The sequence below is a fragment of the Dryobates pubescens genome, chromosome 26 (genome assembly GCF_014839835.1).
Source record: "Dryobates pubescens isolate bDryPub1 chromosome 26, bDryPub1.pri, whole genome shotgun sequence".
NCBI lineage: Eukaryota > Metazoa > Chordata > Aves > Piciformes > Picidae > Dryobates > Dryobates pubescens.
The window spans coordinates 2,527,555-2,555,257 of NC_071637.1; the positions used below are offsets into that span (position 1 = coordinate 2,527,555).

General features: G+C 54.7%; 2 protein-coding genes across 3 annotated transcripts in view; one reads left to right on the forward strand and one right to left on the reverse strand.

The window, feature by feature from the left end:
• The first annotated feature begins 894 nt into the window (after nt 1–894).
• On the forward strand, nt 895–3,031 carry SLA2 (Src like adaptor 2). Its single transcript, XM_054173340.1, has 7 exons — nt 895–1,000; nt 1,090–1,189; nt 1,308–1,394; nt 1,591–1,694; nt 2,345–2,491; nt 2,639–2,765; nt 2,881–3,031. Exons 1-7 carry the CDS (start codon nt 895–897, stop codon nt 3,029–3,031), a joined length of 822 nt encoding a protein of 273 aa, XP_054029315.1.
• Nucleotides 3,032–7,517: 4,486 nt separating this feature from the next.
• Nucleotides 7,518–27,703, reverse strand: part of PHF20 (PHD finger protein 20) — a 66,541-nt gene continuing 46,355 nt past the window's right edge. For both annotated transcript variants that reach the window (XM_054173438.1, XM_009901895.2), the window contains 6 exons: nt 27,536–27,702; nt 20,161–20,260; nt 15,177–15,372; nt 11,147–11,546; nt 9,373–9,556; nt 7,518–9,088 (listed from right to left, as the gene is read on the reverse strand). In XM_054173438.1, coding sequence (XP_054029413.1) covers nt 8,946–9,088; nt 9,373–9,556; nt 11,147–11,546; nt 15,177–15,372; nt 20,161–20,260; nt 27,536–27,702 — 1,190 coding nt within the window. In that variant the 3' untranslated portion in view covers nt 7,518–8,945. The remainder of the gene's footprint in view (nt 9,089–9,372; nt 9,557–11,146; nt 11,547–15,176; nt 15,373–20,160; nt 20,261–27,535; nt 27,703) is intronic.

Sequence of the window (27,703 nt, forward strand, 5' to 3'; positions counted from 1 at the left end):
CTCCCCCCACTCTGTGGGGCAGAGCTGAGCAAGCTGCTGGCTGAGTGAGAAAGAGAAACCCCAGCGCTGTGTGCACGGCCCAGGAAGCGGCAGCAGCCCTCAGCCCTGCCTCCTAGCACCCCTCACCGGCAGCAGCCTGAGTCAGCCAAGCAGGGCTGGCACTGCGGAGCTGCGCAGGACAAGGGGGACGACCCCTGCCGAAAGGAGGCCCACGGGGCAGATGCCAGCTCCCGGATGCCTGGCCCTGGTGGCTCCCACACTACAGCAACAGCAGCAGGAGGCAGGTCAGTGAGGTTTGTGCCCTGCTAGGGTGGCTGCTGAGCCCAGGGCAGGACTGGGTCACACAGCTTCAGCTCTCTGTGGCCAAGGAACTAAAACAGGCAAAGGGCTGTCCCTGTAGCTCCTGTGCTGCCCGTGCGGCCTGGGGCACTGGGCCAGGGTGCCCCACAGAGCAGGGGTGCACTCCATGGGCTGGTGGCACTCGGAGGGTGAGCACAGGCACGTGCTGCCTGCTGTGGGGATGTGGGTGCCCTCTCCTGGGGAGGGCCCCCAGCTGGGGCCACAAGTACCCAGGCTCATGGCGGGGGGGGGTGTGGAGTGGTTTCCTTGAAGGGCTCCATGGGGAGCTGCCCACCGGGCTCAGCCCAGAGCCTGCCCTGGCTCTGACTTTCTTGGGACCCAGTGTGCTGGCATAACCCTGTAGCAATGCCCTGTCCTGGGGCACAGGGTGGGTGACTGCAGCCAACGAGCCTGCAGCCTGATGTGGCTGATGGCTCCACAGGGTGACAACCCCAATGCCCAGGACAGAGGACTGGTGCCAAGCCTTATCTTCCTCTTACACTGCCAGGCAGCAGCAGGTGAGGCCAGGCCCAGGGGCCCATGCTGACCTGGGGGATGGGGAGCCTGCCCAGCCGGGAAAAGACACTGAGCATGCCACAAGTGGCTGCCAGCACCATGCAGGCCCCACTGCCCATGCAGGCCCCACTGCCCACACAGGCAGGTAAGTACCTGGCAGCTGCCAGCTTGCTCACAGCAGCCTTGCCCCAGTTGGAGATGGGTGAGGGCAGCAGTGTCTCACCTTTCCCACAGTCCCCAGTGACTTCCTGGCCCTGGCCCTCTGTGACTTCCCCTCCGGTGTGGGGGCAGCTGCTGTCCTGAGGATGGGGGAGCAGCTCCGTGTCCTCTCTGAGTAAGTGTCCCCAGCGCTCGTAACCAGTCCACAGTTGTGGTGGCACCCAACCTGGGCATGCCCTCCCTGCACCCCGGCGCCTCAGCCTCTCAGGATGGCTCATCCCACTTCCCCCTAGGGACGGGGAGTGGTGGCATGTGGCATCTGAGGTGTCTGGCAAGGAGTGCCACGTCCCCAGCAGCTGTGTGGCCAAGGTCAGACACAGGTAACTGTGGGGAAGGGTCTGTCCCCCCTCACACAGGGGGCCTGGCCTGCCTCAAGGCCTAATCCCAGCCCCAGTGGTAGGGCTCAGGGAGGCAGCAAGACCTGCCAGGGTGTGCCCAGGCAGTGCACTGCTGCACCCCGAGCTGTCCCCTCTGCCCTGCCTGGGGCATCCCTGCCAGCAGCTGCTGCCCCTGCAGGTGGCTGTATGAAGGCATCAGCCGGCAGAAGGCAGAGGAGCTGCTGCTCCGGCCGGGCAACCGCAGCGGCGCCTTCCTGATCCGGGAGAGCCAGAGCAGGCAAGGTGAGAGCCCCTGGGCCCTGTCTGCTGTACCCTCTGCCAACCAGCCCCACTGGGGTGCTGAAGGCAGGAGTAGGACCCCAGTGGGGCTGATCCTCCAGGCTTCACACGTGGTGGCATCAGCTGCCCTGTGTGGCAGGTTCCTGGTACTGCTGCTCCCCACTTTGTGCTGAGCCTCTGTCTGCCACCCCCCGCCCCAAAAACCCTACCCTAAACCCACCAGCAGCCTTCCTGCAGCCTTTGGTTAAGCAGAGAAGAGGCTCAGCCTCTGAAATACAAACAGAGCAGCTGAGGAGCTGGTGCTGGGTTCCCCAGCGGGGACAGTGCTGCATGGGAGGGGGCCGCAGGGCTCGGTGTGCACAGCTCCTGGCAGTGGAAATTGGAGCACAGAGCCACAGCATCTGATGCTGAGGGTGCCTGGGACATGTTGGGCAGCTGCTCAAGATGACTCCACGTGCTGGCACTCTCCCAGCCCCTGCACTGTAGGTGCTCATGGTGCTGGCATGGGGGTGCCAGCCCTGCAGCCCCAGCAGGAAAAGGTGCTGCTGACCACCACCCCCGGGGCGATGAAATTGTGAGAGTGGAGAGCCCGGGGCAGCAGTGCTGTGCAGGGTGGGTGCCCACAGCAGCCCGAGGTGCCCCTGCCCTGGCAGGCTGCTACTCGTTGTCGGTGCGGCACGGCGGCGCCGGCTGGGACTCGGTGTCTCATTACCGCATCCAGCGGCTGGACAACGGCTGGGTGTACATCGCGCCGCGCCTCACCTTCCCCAGCCTGCGGTGCCTGGTCCAGCACTACGCCGGTAAGGCTCCCCCGGCACCCCTGTCTGTGTCCTGCAGGGATGGAGGGAGGGGGGAAAAGGTGGCAGCCAGCCCCCGCCTGCCCCAGGCCCCCCAGGATTGGGGCGGGGGTGGGAGCCCGCCCGTGACGCTGGCGGCTCCCTGCCCAGAGCTCGGGGAAGGGCTCTGCTGCTCGCTCGGGGAGCCCTGCGCCACGGACGGGCCGAGGCTGGCCCCGCTCCCCGCCAGGCCCGCGGTCGTGAAGCAGCCTTCACTCAAGTGGGATCAGATCGACAGGTAGGGACGGGGGGAAAGGGCGAGGGGTCCCCCTGCTGCCCTGCCGGGCAGCCCGGGGCGGCTGAGGGCTGCCTCCTGACCGCTGCCTCCTGACCGCCTGCCTGCTCTCGCACAGCTCCCTCCTGCTCTCGGCGCCCACGGCCCCGCTGGACGAGGACTCCCCCATTAGCCTGGGCCTGCGGGAATCCATCAGCTCCTACTTGCTCCTGGCTGAGACTGACGGCGGCCAGCAGGAGCCTGCAGGGAAGGGGGCAAAGCAAAGCTGAGGGCAGCGCCCCATTTGGCCACAGCCCTGCAGAGGATGCCCAGCCCTGCTGCAGCCACCATCGCTCACGGCAGCCTGAGCAGCTTGGCCTGGAGAGCATCGGACAGCTGTGACCGAGGGGGAAAACAGGCAGAGACTGATGCTGGAGGAAGGGCCCAGCCAAGGGCCCATCCTTGCCCAGGCCAGGTGCTTTGTTGTTTGAGCACCCCAAGCATCACCCAGCACCCGCGGGAGGAGAGAGCAGAGACTGTACCTGGAAGGAGCCCTGCCTGCCCCAGGGGCTGCAAGGGGTCCCCACCACCTTCTGTGCTCCCACAGCAGCATGGGCATGGAATGCAAATGCTCTGGAAGCCAAAGCCTGGCCCAGGCAGGGGGCAGCCTGACTCTTTCACACCCATCCAGTTCACACACAAACTTTTGGGATGGGCTTGTTCCAGGATAGGGCCAGTGAGCAGCAGCTCTCGCCCACCCACATTCACCCTTCTGCTGGTTAGGACCAGCAGAGCACAGCCAGGAGGAATCCAGCCTCTCACTACGCCCTAAGTAGCTGATTTTAAACCTAAGAGCTGGATTGTGCTGGCTCCATGAAGCATCATCCTGCCTGAGCAGGCAGCAGAAATCATTTCTTACCCTTCACTGAGGAGCATCTCCCTCACGCTGCAGCCTGACCTGCAGCTGCCACCCACCACAGCCTGGGGGTTTTGCTCCTGTTGTGGCCATCACCCCCAGCCCTGCCAGCAGCTCTGGTCCCTGCCCATCTCAGGGCAGATTAATGAGCACCAGAGGTTTAAGAAAGGTTGAACCTCACAACTGCCCTTCCACAAGCAGTGGGAGAAGAACTGGGTCCAAGCCAGGCCTAGGGGAACCAAAATGGGAGAATGCAGCCACTTGGGTCCAACCCCCAGACAAGCAGGGGCCTGAAGAGGAGCAGGAAAACCTCCTAACAGCAACAGCCAGAGGCCCTTATCTGCAAAGCAGGGCCTGGGGCAAGCACCTGAAGCTTCCTCTGTGGTGAGAACTGGTACAGAAACAATTTCACTGCTTGGTGACATCCCCTCCTTCCTCTGCACCCAGAGGCTGCTGCAGCAGGACAGCCTCCCCTTCTCTGCAGGTTTCCTGCCTCTGTCACACTCTAATCTCCTATTCATTTTCCTGTCTGGTGAGCTTGCTCTTGACACCCACCACTGCTTTCTCATTTCCTTACACACCTGCTCAGCCCCTGGCCTCAGGCCACAGTATCTTCTCAGCACAGGACACAGGTCAGGGTTTATCATCCCTCAACCTTGACCTTGCCCACAGGCAGCTGAGCCAGCTGCTGCCACCCACGGGCCCCCTGAGGCAGCTCGGAGTGTTTGGCTCCCTTAGGGTTTGCCATTAAACTGCACTGTGTGACCAAATCCTTCTGGGCCTCCTTCCTCCACCTCCAGCCTGGCTCCACCTTGCAGGGTGCTTGGTGATGGTTCTGCTTTGGACTGGAGGCAGCCACAGTCGAGAATCTCCTCCTCTGCTGCTTGTATCCTAGTGACTGCTGAGATGGGAAACACCTGGCTGGAGAGCCTGGTTGACTCCTCCAGCACCAGCAGCCTCCAAGCCTCCCTCCCAGCCCCATGGCAGCTCTTCTCAGCTCCAAAAGCTCCTTCTGGCCACACTGCACTTGTGCTGGGAAACATCTTCACAGCCCCTCCCCTGAACAGGGTAGCAGAGGCTGCTGCTAGGGAATCCCAGGGTATTCAGCTCAGGGTGCTGCCATCCCTGCTCCCTGCCTCCCAGTTAAACACTGCAGCCCCAGCAAAGCTCTTGGGCACAGAGCCAGCTGCCAAAGCAGAATTCTAACAGCTAGAAGAGACAAGGCCCCAACACCTCCCAGCAGCAGCTCTTGCTGCTGAGACATCAAAGGCCCTGAAGGGACAGGAGGAGCCCCACTTGGTGCCAGGGCAGCAGAGGACCTGCCAGCTGCCTCAGCCCAGAGTGGGTGGCAGTGCCTGCCCTCACCAGAGGTACTCTGAGTGCCCAGGATGCTCACAGGAACAGGAGCTTCTCAAATGCTCTCTGCTGTGCCAGGGCACACTGAGCTTGCAGAACAGTGACCACTTCAGCCAGATCTGGCTCTGGGCAGCCTTCCCTTCCCCTGGCACCTCCTCTGCTCCAGCTTGCCCCCAGTGCCCCTGGTGCTGTCCTTGGCCATCCCTGCACAGAGCCTGGCTCCAGCCCTGCACATCTCCATCCCCAGCACTGAGGGCAGCCCCCAGGCTGCTCTGCTCCAAGCCCCAGCTGCCTCAGCCTGGCCTCACAGGAGATGTTCCACTGCCTGCAGCAGCTCTGTGCCTCTGGGATGGACTCTCTCAAGCAGTTCCCTGAGGTCTTTCTTGAACAGAGGAGCCCAGAAGTGGCCCCAAGATTCCAGGGCAGAGCAGACTTCATCTTGAAAACCCATTTTGACAGGGCAGTGAGACCCCTGAGCTTGCCAGTAGTGGAAGAAGCCTCCCCAGGCCCCAGGTGCAGCAGGACACCCTCTGCCCCCAGGAGTCTTACAAGAATCTTGTTCTGAAAATGAAATTAGGAAGGCAAGTCTGCAGGCCAAGGGAATTTGCTTGGTTCCCTCCTCCTGGGGAAATGGAGGGAAGAGCTAGACCAGAAATGCCTGTGAAGAGATGTGGCTGCCTGTGGGCATGGCCTGGCCTCTCAGCAAGGCCTGGGAGCGTCCTCCCTAGGGCTGCTTGTAGGACAGCCAAAGCTCCTTTGACACAGCAAACAGCTTCCACAGCAAGGCAGCAGCTTCCAGAACACCTCACAGCCACAGCACCCAAATCTGCCTGGAACAACACTGCTCCCTGCACACTGCACTGAGCAGCACTGACTCCCTCTGCTGTGCCATCTCCAGTGTGCAGCTGGCACTACTCCTACTGATGCACATGCTCCTGGCAGCTCCTTAGGGAAGCCGCAGCTGCAGGTCCCTGCACCCCTCCAGTGAGCGGCCTGGCTTCCCCCAGTGCCTGTGTCTGCCACAGCAGCTTCCAGATGCTGCAGTGCTGCCCTGCTGCGCCCACAGCAGCTTCCAGATGCTGCAGTGCTGCCCTGCTGCGCCCACAGCAGCTTCCAGATGCTGCAGTGCTGCCCTGCTGCGCCCACAGCAGCTTCCAGATGCTGCAGTGCTGCCCTGCTGCGCCCACAGCAGCTTCCAGATGCTGCAGTGCTGCCCTGCTGCGCCCACAGCAGCTTCCAGATGCTGCAGTGCTGCCCTGCTGTGCCCACAGCAGCTTCCAGATGCTGCAGTGCTGCCCTGGGAGATGACTCTCAGAGCCAGGTCCCCTCCTCATCTACACCACCACATCAGCAGCATTTCCCAGCCCCTAAGACAGACACAGACCAGGCTTTGGGAATAAAAGGCAGAAGCTCCTCAGTGAAGCACAAACCAGCAGCTCTACCTGTGAGGGTCCCTGAGAGGGATCTGGGAAGCGATTCCACACTGCAGGAACAGTTGGGATTCCTGTCAGACTGCAGCACCTGCGTTTCAGTGCTGTGGAAGGAAACCAAGCCCAGAGCTGTTGCACTGAGCAGCCATTAACTGAAACAAAGACTTTGCTAAGACTTAACCAACAAAACCTATTTATTTATTCCAAACATCAAGATACAGAAGTGTTCAAGTTTTGCAAATATTGCTTCAAAGCAACCCCCTCTGTACAGCCCCCTTGGCTCCCATAGTGCATCAAGGACCTCCACGGAGTGCCCACAGTGCAATGTTTGCTCCTCTCACCCAGGCTCTGCCCTGCACTCCCCTGCCAGCCACCCACAGCAACAGACCTGCCACCCCCCACGGCTGGGACGGGCCCAGAGACTCGCACAGGGACAAACCCAAACGCAGACAGAGCACAACAAAGACTCTGCTGACCAGGAGCCTACTCCAATTTCAATCAGGATTTTCAGCCTCCCTGCAGAGGCCTCCCCAGCCCCTCAGGGGAGCAAGTGCCCAGGAGCTGCCATGCGACTCCCCCAGCAGAACCTTCTTCCCTCCCAAATCTTAAGGGCTGCCCTGAGCAAAAGCAAACCAGCAGTGACAGGGTGCAGCCCAGAGCAGCTGCTGGGGCTGAGCAGCTCCCCTCTGGGGGGAGAAGCCTGTTCAGGGGTTCAGCTGCTCCCACAGCCGCCGGCACCCCTGCCGTGCCCGCTCCAGCCGCCCAGGCTCGGCCCTGCTCTACAGGCTTCTGCCCAGCGTCACCTGAAAGCCCCCAAACTGCCACAGCTGTCTGGGGTGCTCCTTCTGATGCTTCTGGCAACAGAGCTGCAGTGTGCAGGGTGGCACCCACAGGTTCTGTGTGGGCCTCCCCTTCAGAGCAGGAAGCGATGCTCACAGCCTGCGGACTCTTCATGCCGTAACAAAGAGCAGCTGCTGCGCCCTGCTGTGCTCACTGGGTACCAAGCAGGGCTACAAAACACAAGGAACTGAGTCTCTGCACCAGAGCCTTTGAGCAGCCCCTTTGTTGTGTTTGCTGCAGCACCTGCAGCATCCCCTGTGCAGCTCCCACTGCCTCTGCAGCAGCACTGGGTGCTCCAGATGCCCTCTGCCCGTGGTGCCATGCCAGCACTACAGACCCAGGATCCAGCTGGGAGCCTGCACGGTTCTGGGCCCTTCAGATGACAACCCTTTGGTGATACCATCACACACAATCCAGCTTTTCAAGGCCCTCCTCTCCCTGCACAGCACAGCCTCTGGACCATGCAGGGAGAGCAGCACTGGGGAAGGAGTCACAGCCATCACTTGGGGAGCTAAGACCTGCAGCTGAAAGACTTGGACCCCTCAAACGCTCACAGCAGCGGCTCCAAAGGGACTGTGCCACCTGCCCTGGTGCCTTGCTCTCACCAAGTCACACACAGCAGCAAATGGAGACTGGGAGCAGGCAAGGACCCCTGGCTGCCCACGAGGGCAGCACCTCATGCATAGATCTGGAGGCTTTATTTACACACATACAAAAGGAACTGCTTCCCCCAAGCTCACATTCATAGAGTTAAGTCTTTACAACGTGTCCAAAGCGCTGCAGAGAGTCAGCTCCAGAGCACTGAAGAGAGTCAACACCTCCCAACAGAAGTGGAATGGCAACCAGCAACCAGGAGCAGAAACCTGCCCAGCCCCCACCACAGCCCCAGCCCCGAGCACAGCTCCAGGCCCCCCGCGGGGCCGTCCCGCCAGCTCTGCTCCAGAGGCACCCCGAGGCCAGGGGCAGGAGCTCCCTGCACACCTCCTGGGCTCCCCAGCAGCCAGCCATGGGACATGAGAGCATAAATATGGAAAACAATCATTTATTCTGGAAATAAGTGCAACCCACCTGTGACCACCTGACCAGAACAGCAGGGGGGGTTAGGCCATTCTTAACTCGCCAACCTCCACCTAACACTTTACAGTTAAGAGCTGGACATTCATACTTACTAAGTCTGAAGACTGCTACCATCTCCTAGTGATTAAATACTGTGTGCTAGTATGCAGAAACCAGAGGAATAAAACATAACACAACTCACTTAAACTATGCAAAGTTATTTACAACCTCTGTCAACTAAACATATTTGGCTCTTAGAACTCTTGTTCTTCAGTGGCACAATTTTAGTCAAAGTAATGATGAAGAATTCTACTGTTTCCATAAGCAACTTGTAAGGAGTGAATAGTGAAGTGTAATTTGTCAGCCAACACCTAACTTCTGAAGACAAGGGTGGGACCTGTCCCCTACAGTCGTGCCTGCCTAACAAACCCGGAGTTAGGAGCAGGTAGAAGAACCTTTTGGCTGCTCTTTGAACAGCACTTCACAAATCCCTGAAGTCAGTCTGCATCACATGCAACCAGCATGCTGATCTCTTTTAAATACACAGAGCTGTTCAGAAGAGAGGCTCCAGCTTCACACAGTCACAGTCTGCAGCGGGCTCTGGTCTCACGTCGAGCAGCACAGCGCAATCTGCTGCACCTTGCCCAGGTCCGTTATCAGCTGCTTGATGCAGTGCTTGAGCTGGGGCAGTCGTGCCAGTGGCTCTGGTGGCTCCAGCTCCCCTGTGTAATCCAACCAGCTCTCCAAAACTGCAAAGGAAAACAAACCTGTCAGCACTCCAGTTCTCAGCAAACAGCCTGCAGCCAGCAGGGACATCCCCACCTAGAGCAGGCTGCCCAGGGCCACATCCAGCCTGCTGATGAATGTCACCAGGGTCAGGGCCTCCACCCACAGCCCTGGGCAGCCTGTTCCAGCGTCTCACCACCCTCACTGTGCAGAGCTTCCTCCTGATGTCCAGCCTAAGTCTGCCCTGCTCCAGTTTCAAACCCTTGCCCCACTGGCAGTTCGGTTTTTGCAGCAGGGTGTTACCTACCATCCAGCTCCTTCTCGATGAAATCCATTCTGTGTATGACTTCATCTTGCAGAGACTCCACGTGAGCCAGGAGATTAAGCTGCCACTGCAGCTGTGAGTTCACAACTCCTTCCTTCTCTTTTTCCAGCAGCTTCATCTCAATAGCTTCCTCTGGAAAGCCTTTCTTGGAAACAGACTCTCTCACCTAGCAGAGACACACACACTGATCTTGGTTACAGCAGCAGAGAGCTGCTGAGCCAGGCTGGCCAGGGCCTCCTTGCCCCAGCCAACTGCTCAGCTCATCTCAGGGTGGTGGAGTACAGAAACACACATAAGAAGAGCCTGTACACAGATACCAAGGTAGCCTGGGCAAGAGGATCTGGGTCTGCAGAGCTGCTTCTGCAGGTACTTTGCACCTCACCAGCAGCTTGTTTTCAAGAGAACACAAACATGCAGCCAGCTCCCTGTCAGCTTCCAGCTGGAAGAGACTGCAGCTGGCCTGTGCATCCCAGGGAACACTGCAGCCATTCTTAGCATGACTGCAATCAACTGAAGAGCAAATTCTTTGGACAGGGGTGAGAAAGGAGTTTTGCTGGAGGAAACCAATTTCAGTTCTGCTGAAACCTTCATTGAGGCTTCTAGAAAACAACCACCACCAGCACTGACACAACCTGGCTGCACTGTCAGCAGTGCTGATCCCACTCCCCTCCTTTCCCTACTGCTCTGCTGAAATACAGCAGGGGGTAGCAAGCTGCTCCCCCAGGCCTGGGGAACTGCAGTGTGTGCCTTTCTGGGAGAGGGAGCAAGCTCAGCTGGCTGGAAGAGAAGCAGGAAAGAGCACAAGCCATGCACTGCACATGCATGTTAAGCAGAGCTTGCCACAAGGGAGGTCAGTATTGCCTACTGACTTCAGCATTGGGGTGGAGAAGGGCAGGCCTCTGACAGAGCTGGAAATGAGAACTAAGAGCTGAGCAGAGCTCAGGACTGCTCAGGGGTGAGCATTCAGGAAATCACTTCCCCACCATGAAATGCTGCCTGAAGAAGCTGGAACTGATTCAGTTACTGTAACTATTAAAAGAACCATGGAAGGAAGATGGAATTGGCTACAAGCTGGAGCACCAGTGCATGTGGTAGCATTGTAGCTGCTGCCCTGCTCTCTCACCTGTGGCTACTGTTTATTTTCACACTTAAGACATGAAGTAGGGGGCAGTGAAATGCCAGGGGACCATAAACATGTTCCACAGATGGTGCAGCTGATTTCAGGTACAGAAATTCTCTCTTCAACCTAGACTTTTGTTACTGGTGTTTGAAATGGAGAAGTTGATGCACAGATTGCATTGGGCTGGAAGGGATCCTCCAAAGGCATCCTGTCCAACCCACCTGCAGGCAGCAGAGCACCTCCAACCAGATCAGGCTGCCCAGGGACACATCCAGTCTAACCATGAATGTCTCCAGGGACAGGGCCTCCACCACATCCCTGGGCAGCCTGTGCCAGTGTCTCACCACCCTCCCTGTGCAGAGCTTCCTCCTGATATCCAACCTAAATCTCCCCTGCTCCAGTTTCAAACCATTGCCCCTCATCCTATCCCCACAGCCCCTCCTGAACAGTCCCTCCCCAGCCCTCCTGCAGGTGCCCTGCAGATACTGAAATGCAGCTCTAAGGACTCCTCAGAGTCTGTCATCTAATTTGTCCCTGGTACCTTAACTTTCCCCCTGCAGGGAAAAGCCCCACAGAAATAAAGAAGCTGCCCTGCAGAAAGCAGCCCTGCAGAGGAGGCTCTGCTCATCCAAGTACCTTTGAGTAAGAGAGCTTGGACTCGGTTTCCATCTTGCATATCTCTCGGTCCAGATCCCAGCCAAGCCTCTCTGACAGGGCATCCTCCCCGTTCTCCCTCAGTCTGTTCACTCCATCATCCATGGCTGAACCCCTTGTTTCCACCACCAGTCTCTGCTCAATGGCAGGGTAGTAGGCCCGAGGCTTCTGGTAGCAGTGCTCACTGGTGATGTAGGACTCCTCCACAGCGGGAACGGTCGAAGGCTTCTCCGCTGTCCCGTTCCAGGCCCTGTAACTTGCTGTCTCCTCCTTGCAGCAGCTCTCCTCAATGTGAATGATGTGCTTCCCATGAAGTTTTTCATCCACTGTGATGTGCTTCCAGGGATGGCACCAGAGCTTTAGGTCAGGATGTTCTTTATTTCTGCTCAAACAAGGGAAAGCAGAAGAGCCAACTGTAAAGGTCCAAGAGGCTGAGCAGGCTCCTGCGAGCCCGAGAGACCAACCCAGAGACTGCACTGCACTGCTGCCAGTGAGACATGCCCCAGGGCTCCCTCTCCTCACTGCACACTTCCCACACTGCTAACTTCCCTGTTCCACAGCATGGCTGCATTAGAGAGCCAAGTGCTGGCACAGGGAAATGCAACCACAGCTGAGGAGCCAGGGGGTAGGGGTGGTGAAAGAGAATTTCTTTACTATTTACTTTCCTTTAGCTCCCAAGGTGCTGAACAAACTCCTGCCTGGTGCTCTGGCACACCATGGTGCCTCCCTTGCTCCTGAGGAAAGCTCCTCTAACTGTTTTCAAACTGACTAACTTGGCATTGATGGCAGCAGAAGGCACAGCCACAGGACAGCAGACTCCTGCATGGGCTTAGCAGCCAAAGACTGTAACTGGCAGTGCTCTGCCACAGCTGTCAGGCACCACAACAGCAGGAGAAAGGTGAGCAAAGCAGACTGTCCCTGACAGGCAGCTCAACTGCTATGGGCTGCAAGAACGCAGGGGAAGCAAATCCTGACCCTAAAGCAGCTGCCTTGGGCCCTCTGGAACCATCCTCTCTGCGCTTCCTTGTGCACAAAGGCAGATGGGCTTAGTCCATTAAGCTGGACCAGTTCCTCACCAAAAAACCCATGGCCATGAGAGGGTAGGAGGCTCTGCAGAGGGACCTTGCCAGGCTGCACAGATGGGCAGAGGTCCAGCATGATGGCATTCAACAAGTCCAAGTGCCAGGGGCTGCACTTTGGCCACAACAACCCCAGGCAGTGCTGCAGGCTGGGGGCAGAGTGGCTGAGAGCTGCCAGGCAGAAAGGGACCTGGGGGGAGTGGTGGACAGCAGCCAAACATGAGCCAGCAGTGTGCCCAGGGGGCTAAGAAGGCCAAGGGCATCCTGGCCTGCATCAGGAACAGTGTGGCCAGCAGGGAGCTCATCCTGCTCTGTGCTCAGCACTGGTTAGGCCACAGCTGGAGGCCTGTGTCCAGTTCCGGGCTCCTCAGGTCAGGAAAGAGGTTGAGCTGCTGGAAGGTGTCCAGAGAAGGGCAACAAAGCTGGGGAGGGGTCTGGGGCACAGCCCTGTGAGGAGAGGCTGAGGGAGCTGGGGTTGCTTAGCCTGCAGAAGAGGAGGCTCAGGGGAGACCTTCTTGCTCTCTGCAACTCCCTGAAGGGAGGTTGTAGCCAGGTGGGGGTTGGTCTCTTCTCCCAGGCACCCAGCAGCAGAACAAGAGGACACAGTCTCAAGCTGTGCCAGGGGAAGTTTAGGCTGCAGGTGAGGAGAAAGTTCTTCCCAGAAAGAGGAACTGGTCACTGGGATGTGCTGCCCAGGGAGGTGGTGGAGTCACCATCCCTGGAGGTGCTCAGAAAAGGCCTGGACGTGGCACCTGGAGCCATGGTTTAGTTAGGTAAGAGGCTGGACCTGATGATCTCTGAGATCTTTCCCAACCTTATTGACTCTATGGCTCTATGACTTCCTGTCCTAGGTAGCTGCTTTCCAGGCCCTTCTACAGCAGTCTCTCAGGAAACTGCAGTGGAGTCCAGCTGCCCCAGGCATGCACCACCTCTGCCTGCAGTGCTTGCCTGCCTGTGGTGTCCTTGCTGAGCAACGGTGAGAAGGCGAAGCCGTGTCCCTTCACCAAAGCTTCCAGCTCCACAGATATGCTACACCCAAAGGCACCATCTTGCTCCAAAAGCAGGGGCTAACTTGCAAAACACAAAAACCTGTAAGATGCTGCAGCAGCTACAAGGCTGAAAATGCCAAAGCTTCCTGCTTGAGCAACCCTCTCACTGCTTGCCCTGCAGGCTGGCGCTCCCGCCCGCCGCAGCGCAGCTCGCCACGTCACCTCGGGGCCTTGGCCAACTCCCTGAGACACTGAGCAGCACTCTCTTATCATGTCAGGCAGCTGTGAGCTCATCTCCTCTCTCCTAGATGGAGCTGCATCAACAGCAGGATGCTGCCTCTAATTCAGCACCTTTAAAATTCTTTCTGGTGTACATCATGACAGAGAAAGCAGAGGCTGGAGCCTAACAGGCCAGCACCTCACCTGCAGTTAGCAGCCTCCCAGTGTCTGAAAGGGGCCCACAGGAAAGCTAAGGAGGGCTTCTGACAAGGGCTGGGAGTGACAGGATGAGGAGCAATGGCTTTGAGCTGGAAGAGGGGATACCAAGACTGGAGACTGGGAGGAAACTCTTTAGAGTGAGGCTGGGGAGAGACTGCCACAGGTTGTCCAGGCAGGCTGTGGCTGCCTCCTCCCTGGAGATGTTCAAGGCCAGGCTGGATGAGGCCTTGAGCAGCCTGGGCTGGTGGGAGGTGTCCCTGCCTATGGAAGGGGGGTTGGAACTGGGTGAGCTTTAAGGCCCCTTCCAACCCAACCCATTCTGTGAGTCTCTGAATTAAACCAGGTCACTGCACCATGGGAGAGTGAAGGAAGAAAGTTGAGAAGCACCACATCCTCTCCCAGTGCTCCATGCCTCAGTACTATGCAAATCTCACTTGACTCCACAACTGGAAAGTCACAATCCAAAGTCCTGCTGTTAAAGACCCAAGAAGTGGTCTCTCAGTATTTCTGTTCCACCCTCTCCAGAGAGGAAAGAGCTCACTCACAGATCTGACTGAAGGATACCATAACAGGAAAGCAAAGCTTCATGTTCCAGTTGCTACTCTCTTGCTTCAGGCATCATGCCACTGTTTCAGCATGTCAAGCAGTGGCCCTGCTGCATCACCACAGATTAAGGGAAAAAGCTCTTCAGACCACAGGAGAAACTCAAAGCTTTGCTCTCCAAACTGTTGCTGCTAAGCAATTTATCTGCTGGTAAATTATAAATAGGGATTTGAAGAGCCTTGTGCTCAGTCATCAGAAACAGGAAATGTGCAGAAGATCTGCTCCCTGCAGGGACTACAGAATGTTGAGTTTTCATGTTCATCTATGATAGTCTCTGCACAGAAACCAGCTGCTGAGGCTGCCCCTGCTCTCCCATAACAGTGACACGCTGTGGACAGAAACATTTGATTGCTGCTGGAAGAGCTACAGCTCAGAGTGACTGCAGTGGAGGAGGCACGTGCCACAGGAATGCTGCCATGGGTTCTGCACCTCCTGATTGCTCAGATCTATGAAGGAGAAGCTGCTGGAGTCTCCTCTTTCCTTCACACCTTCCCCACCTTTCTATACAGAGAGGAAATTTACACTCCACACATTTAAACAGTTCAAGCAGTCAACTCCTTTCCCAAGATCTCCACAGACCTCATGACTAGACCATGGCACCAAGTGCCACGTCCAGTCTCCTCTTGAACACCTCCAGGGATGGTGAGGCGCTCAAGAGGGGACTGGATGTGGCACTTGGTGCCATGGTCTAGTCATGAGGTCTGTGTGACAGGTTGGACTCGATGATCCTCGAGGTCTCTTCCAACCTTAGTGATACTGTGAGACTGTGATCTCGTAAGCAGTTCCAGTGGTGATGCTACATATCAACACAGGCCCAGAGAAATGGATCTGAACCTCTGGTTCTACTGTTTGAACAGGAACTGCTGCTGAGCAGATGCCAAGGAAGACTTCACTGCTGCTTACTGTAGGATGCTCATCTTCAGCTGCAGGCCGTGCAGTACTTCTATCACCCTCTGTACATCGCCAAGGAGCTGGTGAGTGGCTACTATCTTCTTAGCATTCTGGTGGGAGTAATTCTCTTCCAAAAATGCCAAGCCATGCATGTGCCCATTGCTTAACCACTCCTTCTCGTACCAGTACTTCAAGCTGGACCTCTGACCTAAAGCAACAGTAAGGAAAGTGTTAACATGAAGCATCAGCTGTGGGACATTAACATTAGTGATAGTAATTCAAAGCCTTGCAACAGCTTCTTTGGTATCAACAGCACCCATAAAGATGATGTAATAGCAGGCAAAACCCTGAACAGCTTGGTAACATGGGAGAGGAGATGATAGCCTTCATCAAAATCCTCTGGCCAGGTGCAGAAGCATTCAACCTCCCCATTTCATCCGAGGAGATCCAGGCCAGGTGACTGCAGCTGATGTACAGAGCAAGGTATCACATTGTCTAACCACAGTTAGAGGAGGAACCTGTGGCTGGAATAGAGCTTTCCAAGACAAAAAGGCAGTGAACTTCCCTTCTCCAGTTGTCCTGCTCTTAAGAATATCACATGTATTGTACAGCCATCCCAAAGCCAATCTGAAAGGAATCAGTGGAGAGGGTCTGATGGAGACCTTGCCTTGGCAGGCTATTAATTATGCTAATTCTAGCTTAAGAAGTTGGAGTGTCATCAACAGCTGGAATGAAATGATGTTAAATGTGATAAATGAGTTACTGAAAACAACTTCAGCAGCCACATGAAATGGCAGGAGGAAAGCCTGGAACTTGAGATGCTAAGCTGCAAAAACACCGACAGAAAACCCAAGCCAACCCCCCCTGTACAGTGCATTGTTCCAACAGATGTGCTCAGAGGTTCTCAGATGACAGCTGAGAAACACCACACCACCCACTGGCCTACAGCCAGCCTGCTCAGCACCCCTACAACAGACAGTCCTGCAGCAGACTGGGAGCAGCACACACAGTAAGCAGGTTAATGACTGCAAGCTCCAGCCCCAGGAGATGCTCTTATAAAAAGAAAAGGAATAAAAGCTGTAACCAGGCTGCAGGGAGAACTGAGCAGAGCAGCTGGTTGTGTGCTTCTGGATGGCAGCTACAGAATGACAGCAGAATTGTTCCTGGGCTGTGGCCTGTATGAACACCCCTGGACACGAGGGACATGGAAGCTCAGTACCCTGGCTCAGCAGAGAAGCAGTGGAAGGTGCTTGTGAGCACAGGCAGCTACTCAGCTACACAGAACCATGGCCAATGTTTTCAGGCAAGGTCTCCAAAAGCTCTCAAACAGAAAGCAAGGCAGGGAAGAGCGAATCTTCAAGCTCTGCCAGCTCAACCTTTCAGGCAGATATGCTGCAGCAAGCAAGAGAACTTCCAGGTGTGGTCAGCATCACCTTGGAGACACTCCTGCCATACCTCCAACCTGATCTCCTTCTATGATCAGGTGACTGTCTGGTGGACGTGGGCAGGCTGTGGATGTGGTCTACCTGGACTGCAGCAAGGCCTTTGACACTGTCCCCCCCAGCAAACTGCTGGCTAAGCTGTCAGCTCCTGGCTTGGACAGCAGCTCTCTGAGCTGGGTTAGGAACTGGCTGGAGGCTGAGCCCAGAGAGTGGTGGTGAATGGTGCCACAGCCAGCTGGCAGCCAGGCCCCAGTGGTGTGCCCCAGGGATCAGTGCTGGGCCCCATCCTCTTTAACATCTTCACTGATGATCTGGATGAGGGGGTTGAGTCAGTCAGCAGCAAGTTTGCAGCTGACAGCAAGCTGCGGGGCAGGAGTTGGTCAGTTAGAGGGCAGAAGGGCTCTGCAGAGGGACCTCGACCGACTGGACAGATGGGCAGAGGCCAACAGGATGGCATTCAACAAGTCCAAGTGCCAGGGGCTGCACTTTGGCCACAGCAACCCCAGGCAGAGCTACAGGCTGGGGTCAGAGTGGCTGAGAGCTGCCAAACAGAGAGGGACCTGGGGGTGCTGATTGACAGCTGCCTGAACATGAGCCAGCAGTGTGCCCAGGTGGCCAAGAAGGCCAATGGCATCCTGGCCTACATCAGGAACAGTGTGGCCAGCAGGAGCAGGGAGGTCATTGTGCCCTGTACTCTGCATTGGTTAGGCCACACCTTGACTCCTGTGTCCAGTTCTGGGCCCCTCAGTTTAAGAAGGACATTGAGAGACTTGAAGGTGTCCAGAGAAGGGCAACAAGGCTGGGGAGAGGCCTTGAGCACAGCCCTGTGAGGAGAGGCTGAGGGAGCTGGGGTTGCTTAGCCTGGAGAAGAGAAGGCTCAGGGGTGACCTCATTGCCCTCTACAACTACCTGAAAGGTGGTTGTAGACAGGAGGGGGTTGGTCTCTTCTCCCAGGCAGTCAGCACCAGAACAAGAGAACACAGTCTCAAGCTGTGCCAGGGGAGGTTTAGACTCGAGGTGAGGAGAAAGTTCTTCACTGAGCGAGTCGTTCGTCATTGGGATGTGCTGCCCAGGGAGGTGGTGGAGTCCCCATCCCTGGAGGTGTTCAAGAGGGGATTGGATGTGGCACTTGGTGCCATGGTGTAGTCATGAGGTCTGTTGGGACAGGTTGGACTTGATGATCCTTGGGGTCTCTTCCAACCTTAGTTATACTGTGAGACTGTGATACCTTTATTACACCCCCCCTTCGTTTTTGTGCTAGAGAGGCTCCCAGCTGTGACAGAAACGGAGGTTCAGTTCACAGGAATAAAACCATGAATTCTGGAAACCCATGGTCACCCACACCCCACTGAGAGTCTCCAGCTGAGCCCATCCATGTCACTGCTTCCCTAGCTCTCTGCTCAGAGACAAACCCTGCTTGCTTTCTGGGTGCAGAAGCTCAAGAGAAGACACTGCCCAGTCCAACGGGGGGTGCTCTCCCTGGCTTGAAGGAGTCTGTCACAGCCTCATGTTTGAGCAGGGGTAGATTTTAGCAAATCTCTTACAAATGCCACCCAACTCAAATCCAACCTGTCTGAAATGCCAGCTGACAGCTGCTACAGTTTGTGGGCACAATGACACCAAACTTGCTTCTCTTTCCGGTCATGCCAGTGGTGCTGTTGGGAGCCACAGCACTAAGCCAGGGAGAGCTCCCAAAGCAGGAGCAGGGAGGGGATTGTCCCCCTGTACTCAGCACTGCTGAGGCCACCCCTTGAGTACTGTGTCCAGTTTTGGGCACCTCAATGCAAGAGTGCTGGAGCCAGTGCAGAGGAGGGCAAGGAAGGTGGGGAAGGGCCTGGAGAATAACTCTTATGAAGAGCAACTGAAGGAGCTGAGGCTGCTTAGTTTGAAGAGGAGAAGGCTGAGGGGAGACTCCATTACTCTCTCCAGCTCCCTGGAAGGAGGTTGTGGAGAGGTTGGTGCTGATCTCACAGGTAATTAGTGATAGAACAAGAGGGAATGGCCTTGAGCTGCAGCAGGGCAAGATTAGACTGGACATTAGGAAGAATTTTTCCACAGCAAGAGTGGTCAGGCACTGGCACAGGCTGCCCAGGGAGTCACCAGCCCTGGAAGTGCTTAAAGGTTGTTTAGATGTGGTGCTTGGGGATATGGTTTAGGGGTGAACTTTGTGGAACAGGGTAAGTGGTTGGACTTGGGGACCTCAGGGGTCTTTTCCAACCTGTGTGGTTCTGTGCTTCTGTGAGTTTGCAGCAGGGCTGTGCCCAGTTCTAAAAGCACCTTCCCTGCAGATCTGTAAAGCCTGTTGAGCTCATACCAAGCCAACAGTAAGTTCACTGACATTGAGAAGCCACTTCTGCAGTCAAGAAGTAGGGTATGTTTTCCTTTTCCAAGACAGAGATAAAGAGTGAGCCCAAGTAAAATAAACTAAGATAAAACAAATGCAAGTTTCAAGGTCCTCAGAGCAAGAGTTCAAAGTAATTAAACCAACCAACCAAAGTGCTGGCTGCAATCAGCTCTTACTCTGACCAGAGTCTCTTAAGAAACACAGAGAGCTCAGGTGTGAGGATCAGCTTCTGTCTGCATTGAAGGTTAACTGAAGTGCACAACTAGCTTACATGGGAACCAGCAAAAGCTCCTGAGAGGAGGGTTAGAATCCTGGATGCAAGCTACTGCAACCAATCTGAAACAAATGTGCAGGCATTTCACTGCTCAGCTAACTGAATGCAAGCACAGCTGAGAGTGCCAACAGCAGCAGTGCAGCAGCTGCACAAATCCAGGAGGCTAAGCTAGGAAAGAGCTGGATGTTTTACACAGCTGAAAACCAGCAGAGACCACCCCCCAAGTCTGTCAATACACCAGGAAGGTCTCCTGGTCGAGCAGAGATGCCATGGTCTCGTGGAATTATGAGCAGGGGCTCGAGCCCAAGCCAAATCCATGCCCATGTGGTAAGGCTTCATAGCTCAGAGCAGGAAGTCAGGCAGGCAAGAGCCACACAGGAGTTATTTCACCTGCTGCACAAGAGGGACTGAGGCATTGCAAACACAGTCAGGATAAGAATGCCTTGCTTCATCAACTCAGATTGCATGCCCCAAGAGCACCACACAGAATTATCCTGCTGGATGCAGTCAGATGGGTGAGACCCATGGCTGCTGGGGGCTTGCTTTTAAAGGCTGCACAAGCCTGGTGCTGCTGGAAGCAAGCTGCAGTCACATCCCACAGGGTGCTTCCACCGGGAGGCTTCACTTCAGCTTCCTGAGCGCTCTGAGGGTCAGCTTCCACAGCTGGACAGCACAACCCTTGTGACAGGCACACATGTGACAGATGGCCACCAGTTAAAGCATTTCCACCCCTGCCCAGCTGCAATTCCACAAGAGTGACTCATGCACATCCACAGGAATCACAGTGCTGCCTCTGCAGCTGCACTCAATTACCTGGAACAACAGACACAGCTATGGGAGGAAAACATGAACAAGAGGTTTAATCTTTACAATATACATAAACTACTAAAGTTACTACAGATATAAGAAAGGCTCTGTAACCTTGAATTTCTGTACCTGGAGGATCTTGGCAAACATAGCAGGTGTATTTCTCAGGTACATTATCTTCCAGTAAGCCCATACAGACTCCATGCTGCCAGCACAGACACTCTTCACACTGTTTAAAGTCAAGAAGTGCACATGAACAGAAATGAAGCCTCCAGGAGCTCAGCAAGATTCCTTCCATTAACAGACACATCATCTACACCTTTTAAGACAGAAGGTGTATTAGTACCCACTCCCCTCTCCCAGCTACAAGCACTAAACCCACCAGACTGTAATAAAATTGGGACCCTTCCCACACCTCCTTCACATGGACTGGAGAATGGTGACAACTGCAAAATGAAAGCAGGGAGATCCCAAAAGGTGCAATAATATTCCCTCTGGAACTGAAAAGCTTTCCTGAGATGGGGAAGCAGGACAGAGAGAGTTTGCAGTCAAGCTTTCTTTAGCAAAAGGTATCAGGTTCTCTGAATTCAAAGGACTTTAATCATTCCATTCACAGCTCACAGGATGTTAGGGGTTGGAAGGAACCTCCAGAGATCTTCCAGTCCACCCCCCCTGCCAGTGCAGACCACAGAATCCAGCACAGATGATACAGGAACACATCCAGAAGGGTCTTGGAAGTCTTCCAGAGCAGGAGACTCCATAACCTCTCTGGGCAGCCTGCTCCAGGGCTCTGTGACCCTCACAGTGCAGAAGTTCCTCCTCATGTTGAGGTGGAACCTCCTGTGCTGGAGTTTCTATCCACTGCCCCTTGTCCTGTCACAGGGTGCAAGTGAGCAGAGCCTGTCCCTGTCCCCTTCCTCTTGACCCCCAGCCCTCAGATATTTATAAACATTTATTAAACCCCCTCTCAGCCTTCTCCTCTGCAGACTGAACAGCCCCAGGGCTCTCAGCCTCTCCTCCCAGGGCAGTGCTCCAGTCCCTTCAGCATCCTGGTAGCCCTCCCTTGGACTCTCTCCAGCAGATGCCTGCCCCTCTTGAACAGGGATCTGAAATGCAAGGGCTGTCACCCAGGATTTGCTAATTGTCTGCTTTCCTGATCCTTGAGGTAGCTCTGCTAACAGCAGACTGAAGTGCAGCTGCAATCAGACTCACTTCACAACCTTCCAGCACCCAAGAGTGAGCACTCAGCCTTGGCAAGGACTGGACAGCCCCTGGCCCTGCCCTTTTAGCACCTTGTTTAAAGTACAATCACACTACTTAAGGCCAGGAAAATCTGGCTTTAACAGAGCAGGCAAAACTACCCACATGTGTACTCTCTACAGCTCCCTGCAGCTGGAGTGAGGAGGGGGCAGCCTCTTCTCCTTGGTGGCAAGAGACAGAGCAGAGGAAATAGCTCCAAGCTGCCCCACGGAGCTTTGGGCTCGGTGCTAGGAAATGTTTCTGCACTGGAAGGTTCCTCAGACACTGGAATGCTCTGCCCAGGGCAGAGCTGGAGTCACCAGCCCTGGGGATGCTCAAGCAGCCTGGGGGACCTGGTGCTTAGGGACATGGTTTAGTGCTGACCCTGCAGTGCTGGGTCAAGGGCTGGACTGGGTGAGCTTGGAGGTCTCCTCCAACTGGTTGTTTTCCATGATTCTTTGTCCTGTGGCATCACTTTCTCCACACAAGCAGCCAAAACTTCCACCAGCCCAAGCCCACTGAAAGGTGGGGCATGATGAAACATGGCTTAGAGGGACCTGGGGGTGCTGATTGACACACGCCTAAACATGAGCCAGCAGTGTGCCCAGGTGGCCAAAAAGGCCAATGGCATCCTGGCCTGTATTAGGAATAGTGTGGCCAGCAGGAGCAGGGAGGTCATTGTGCCCTGTACTCTGCATTGGTTAGGCCACACCTTGACTCCTGTGTCCAGTTCTGGGCCCCTCAGTTTAAGAAGGACATTGAGAGACTTGAAGGTGTCCAGAGAAGGGCAACAAGGCTGGGGAGAGGCCTTGAGCACAGCCCTGTGAGGAGAGGCTGAGGGAGCTGGGGTTGCTTAGCCTGGAGAAGAGGAGGCTCAGAGGTGACCTCATTGCCCTCTACAACTACCTGAAAGGTGGTTGTAGACAGGAAGGGGTTGGTCTCTTCTCCCAGGCAACCAGCACCAGAACAAGGGGACCCAGTCTCAAGCTGTGCCAGGGGAGGTTTAGACTCGAGGTGAGGAGAAAGTTCTTCACCGAGCGAGTCGTTCGTCATTGGGATGTGCTGCCCAGGGAGGTGGTGGAGTCACCGTCCCTGGAGGTGTTCAAGGGGAGATTGGACGTGGCACTTGGTGCCATGGTCTAGTTGTGAGGTCTGTTGGAACAGGTTGGACTTGATGATCCTTGGGGTCTCTTCCAACCTTAGTTATACTGTGATATGGCTGCTGTCTTCCACAGCAGAAACAAACCCCTGGAAGCAGCTCTTTGGCTGTGCTTTTGCAGCACAACTACAGCAGGGAATCTCAGTACACTCCCTCTGCTCCTGCAGAGAATCTCCTGCTCACTTCAGGTGCTGTCTGTAGAAGTTACCCAAAGATCAGTGTTTTAACTTCTTGAAATGGAAACAAGAACTGACTCCAAAGACAACAGCTGATGCAGTTCTCTAGGCTTTAGCAAACAAAATCCCTGGGAAGCAGGCTTGATGTGGTCTCAGGTTTGCTTTAGAAATGTTTTAGATATTCTGGAGAAAAGAAGACTCCAGGGGGACCTCAGAGCTCCCTTTCAAGGAAGGCCACAGTGGGACTTCTCATAAGAGGGTCCAGGGACAGGACAAGGAGCCCAGCTTGGCTGACAGATGTCTCTGCCCATGGTGGGCAGGTTGGAGCAGATGATGTCTGAAGTCCCTTCCAGTCTGAGCCATTCTGTCAGTCTGATTCTATGACACAGGAATATTTAAGTCAGTTCTGCTGTGAAACTGTGCTGTCAGTTCAGAGTCATTGTTTTCACAGGCAGGGACATAACAGATCCTAACCTTTCTTTCTGGGAGCACAGGTCTCAAGCCTGCTGCAGAAACAAAAGCTTCCAAAATGAGCAAAGCCAAACACCACCAAAAATCTCAGACACTGCTCTTCCCCAGCCTGCAAAGATGCCAACTTGAGAAACACCTCTGTGTGAAGCACCACTTCTACTAATGCTCTTATCTGCTGCCTTTCCTCAAGCTAGATGAGACAGAAGGGATCACTGGGTTCTGAATACCTCACTGCATTAAATTAGTGCCTGAGGTGTGGAGAAATAAAGCTGTGGGCATGAGAATGTAAAGGGTTAGGTTTCTGAAAGGGGGAACTAACAGTGGGTTAAGAGACCTACATGAGTAAAGAGACCTAAAGCAATAAGGAACTCATTCCAAAAGAGGCTGAGAAGCCATCCTCCTTTCACAAAGTGATTAGCAGGAGCCAGAGAAAGGTTTCCTAAAATGAAGAAAACAAATTTAAAATAGTAAAGTGCTGCTGAAACCCAGGAGGGAGCTCCTGGCCCCAGCTCCACCTGCATGCCATCAGTGCTGCCATATGGCAGAGCTGCATGCAGTGATTTTCCAGGCAACTCTGCAGAGAGCTCCACTGAAGTATCCCAGCCTTTTCTACTTCACTCAGGGGCTATTTAAATATCCCCCCTGCAGGGCACAGGTCCTTCCTTCTGGCTGCACCTTCCAAATCCCAGCGTGGCTGGCAGGCTGCAGGCCATTGCTCTGGACATGTGTTACACAGGAGCTGTCCCATGCACAGCCAGTGTGAAGGGAGATTCAAAGCAAGCCAAGTAAGGGAGTTTTGAAGAGGAAAACCAGGCAGACCTGGGCACTAATACTTAAATTGAGGTTCAAAGATGAAAGCATTAACTGCACCCAGCTGGCATGTTTGTAAAGCAGAGCAGAGGGATCCTGAGCTCCTCTTCAGCCCTCACCTCCAAGGCCACCAAACACAGCCCCACACAAACTCACTCATCCCTAGGTATAAAAGCAAAGGCAAGGGGCAGTGGCATTTTGTCTGGGGGGTTTTGTCACACAAATGCTGGGCTGCTGCTTTAAGCAGGCTCCAGAAACCGAAACCAGCGACCTCCTTGGCAAGCTGCAGAGCCAGGAAGCAAACAGCACTGATCCAGGGGCTTCCCAGTCTGAACTTCTCTTGAGGCAGGGACCCACATTAAATGCAAGAAGTACTTCTGTCTCCTGCAGTCATGCATGGTATTCTTCATGCCCTTGGAGACAATTCAAGCCAAGTTTGAGACAAAGGAAGTTTTCTCTGCAAAATCTGCAAGTTGAACTTCTGAGGCTTTAACTGTGCAAGAGTTTCGTTCAACCTCAAGGGTCCCCACACCTTCAGCACACATAAAGGTGCAGCTAATGGTTAAAATTAGCTTTGTTCCAGGTAATTTCCAAATCAGGCACACTGATGGCCATGAGCACAGTGCCAAGAGCAGCTGCCTTGCCATCCTCCCTCTTGGAAGAGGGCTACATCTGCTGGGAGGAACGAAGCCCAGCCACGAGCACGCACCAACCGCTCTGGCTCCTAGCTCCGAGGATGAGCCAAGGCAGCTGCTCAAACAAGTGCCCCAAGTGTCAGCCTACCTCTGTCCTGTCTTGTCAGAGCATAAGCAAGGGCAGAGTGAACAGCCCAAGGGCAAAGAATGACAAAAGGTTTCTAAAAACCCACGGACTGAGCAGGATTCCACATCTGCAGGAAGAGGACAATGTCAGCTCGAGTCCTTTAGAGCACACAGGATGAGATCTGACACTTCCCAAGTGCCAAGGTCTGAGCAGCAAATAGGGAACAAACCTTTCCTCTTGGACAACCACACAGGATTCTCACTCAAAATCCAGTCAGTCCTGGTTGTACTCCTCTGAAATGCTGAAGATGTATCACCCTCAGCATGATTCCTGATTCCACAGCTGTGGAACACAGCATCTTTGCTCTGCATTGCTCTCTGTACCTGAAGAGCTAACTCAAGTACAAGTCAGTGTTCATGTTTTCCAGGCAGGCAGCAAGGAGTGGAGAGCACAGCATTTGGCACCTTCAGCAAACCATCTGCCTACCCTAACTCCCCAAAATCCTGCTAGCAGCTTCTTGCTCCCCAGTCTTATTGCTGAATGCAGGTACTCCCCACACTGTCTCCCTGCATCTCTTTTCCAGAGAGGGTGACTGGCTCCACTGGGTAACTCTTTCAGAACACAGCTGAAGTCTGCAGACTCTGCCATACACTCAGCACACCCCAAACTACTTCAGCCTAGAAAACTGTTCTCAGCAGCAGCCCACAAAGCTTATCTGGAAGCCATCCACAGCCCAGCTGAGAGCTCTGCACTCTGCAGAGCCTGGTGTGGAGCCTCCTTTCTCCAGGCAATGCCACTGCAGACTGTCTCTGGGTCGGCCATGGAGCCACCTCCTCATGCAGCCAGCTCCCTTTACTCCCAACTGTCAGGCTCCTTTTTCTCCTACACACTCAGATACCAGTTAACTGTTCTGGACCACATTCCATCACTGAACCCTTTTCTAATGCACATCTCATGCACAAGGCATCTTTTGCCCTGGTTGCCAGGCTCTAACACTAATACAAAAGGTGTGCATCAAAATGAAGTCAGGACTAAAAGGGTCACAGCCCTCAGAGCAGGCTCCATAAAATAGCATGGAAAGCAAAAGGAACTCTCCTGGGAAGTTTGTCCTGAGTGGCTACACTCAGCTGCTGAGGACAGATCCACCTTAGCTGTGCTCCCAGCACTGTTAGGAGAATTTCAGAATTAGGTGGTTGATGTGCAGGGCAAAGCAAGCTGTTTCTACTGCTCTGCTGCAGAAGCCAGTCGCTCTCCACGCTGCCGTTTGAGCAGTGCACCTCCTCTCCCCCTTAACAGCTTCCTGCCTCCCACTCAAGCAATAAATGCCACAAACAAGTCAGCAATGTCTGTGAAGGTTTGGATCAGTTTCAGCCTTCCCTCCTAGTTTCAAACGGGAGGCAAAAAAAGAAAGAATAAAGTTGAGAGTGAGGTGCTAGGAGATGTCCCAGCAGGGGGGATTCAGACCTCACAAAATGCAGCAACAGAAAGACTGCAGCAGGGCATTCAGAAGCTGTGCTGGGCTGAGCTCTGTGTGACACAGCAGGACTTCTGCAGTCATGCCACATCCTTTCACAAACCTAACAATCTCTTCTAGGCAACAAAACTGCCTTCAGATCTGCAAGGAGCAGAGGTCCCAAGCGAATGTTCGACTTCCTTATTATTTTGTGGGACCCCACCTCCAATCCTGCCTCCAGGTCTGGTGTCCCCAGCATAAGAAGGACACACTGCTGTTGGGAATGAGTCCAGAGGAGGCCACAAGAATGATCCAAGGACAGGCTGGGGGAGCTGGGGTCGTTCAGCCTGGAGAAGACTCCAGGAGTACCTTAGAGCTGCCTTCCACTAGCTGAAAGGAGCCTACAGGAAGGCTGCAGAGGGACTTCTTATGAGGACAAGAGGGAATGGTTTGAAGCTGAGGGAGGGCAGGCTTAGACTGGAGCTTAGGAAGAGGTTCTTCAGTACCAGGGTAGTGAGACACTGGAATAGGCTGCCCAGGAAGGCTGTGGATGTGCCCTCCCTGGAGGTGTTCAAGGCCAGGTTGGATGAGGCCTTGAGCAATCTGGGCTAATTGGGAGGCATCCCTGGCCATGGCAATGATCTCTGAAGGTCCCTTCCAACCTGAGCCACTCTACATGAAGAGGCACCGGGTGCCTCAGAGCAGACATATGGGTAATGGTTTCCTGATGGTCTGCAAACATCTCAACAAGTAAACAGCCAGAGCAGCTCCAAAGAGCCTTTTATCAAGCCTTAAGCAGGAGAGATAATTGGCAGTGCTCTGGAAACAGTTTTCTGTACAGCTGGTGCAGAAAGAGCACAGCCACAGAAAAAGGGCAGGAGGCTCTACACAGAGCAGGGACTTGGGAGCTGCAGCACGGACGGATGCAGTTCTGCCTCTGAGCTAACAACTCAAGGGCAAGGATCTTTTTGATCAGACCTAGAGGACTCTTCCATTTCAGTCAAGCTTCCTGCTAAGGAGAGAAGTGGAAGGGCACCAGCCTCTCCTGGCAGTTTTCTCAACCTGAGGCAGTGTGACCAATGCTCAGAGGTAGAGGGAAGAAAGGAGGCCAGAAAACAAGGCAGAGATTTCCCAGATGTATTCTCTAAGCCTAGGAAGGGTTGATTTGTAGAAAAATGCCAGTCCACAGTGCCAAGCCAACAGTTCCTGGTTTGTACAGAGCTGTCCCTCTGCCCCAAATCCCCTCAGATTAACCCCCCCAACGTCTATCAAAAGGAAAGCTTTGTAGCTATCATAGCAGCTGCTCCCCCTGACAGATGAAGATGTTCATGACTCACAGGACAACAGCAGTGTATTTCCTGTACAGAACACACCTGTGCACATTCCTGCACTGCCACCTTCCCCTTCTTCCCCTGCTTCCCTCCCACTTCATACCTGGATCATGAAGTCATTCTCTTCCTTCACTTCACAGACGCAGCGAACGATCTCGAAGTCGCTCTCCTCGGCCTCCTCCTCAGGGTTGGTCACATCCACGTCCTGGCTGCAGTCGTCGTCACTCCAGAGCAAGCTGTCCAGAGAGGACTCGCTCAGGGTGTCATCCTC

Coding starts and splice junctions, on each gene's coding strand:
- SLA2 (XM_054173340.1), top strand. CDS start 895: ATGGGGAGCCTGCCCAGCCGGGAAAAGACACTGAGCATGCCACAAGTG. Junction 1,395..1,590: donor GTGGCCAAGGTCAGACACAG/GTAACTGTGGGG, acceptor CTGCCCCTGCAG/GTGGCTGTATGAAGGCATCA. Junction 2,492..2,638: donor CCTGGTCCAGCACTACGCCG/GTAAGGCTCCCC, acceptor CTCCCTGCCCAG/AGCTCGGGGAAGGGCTCTGC.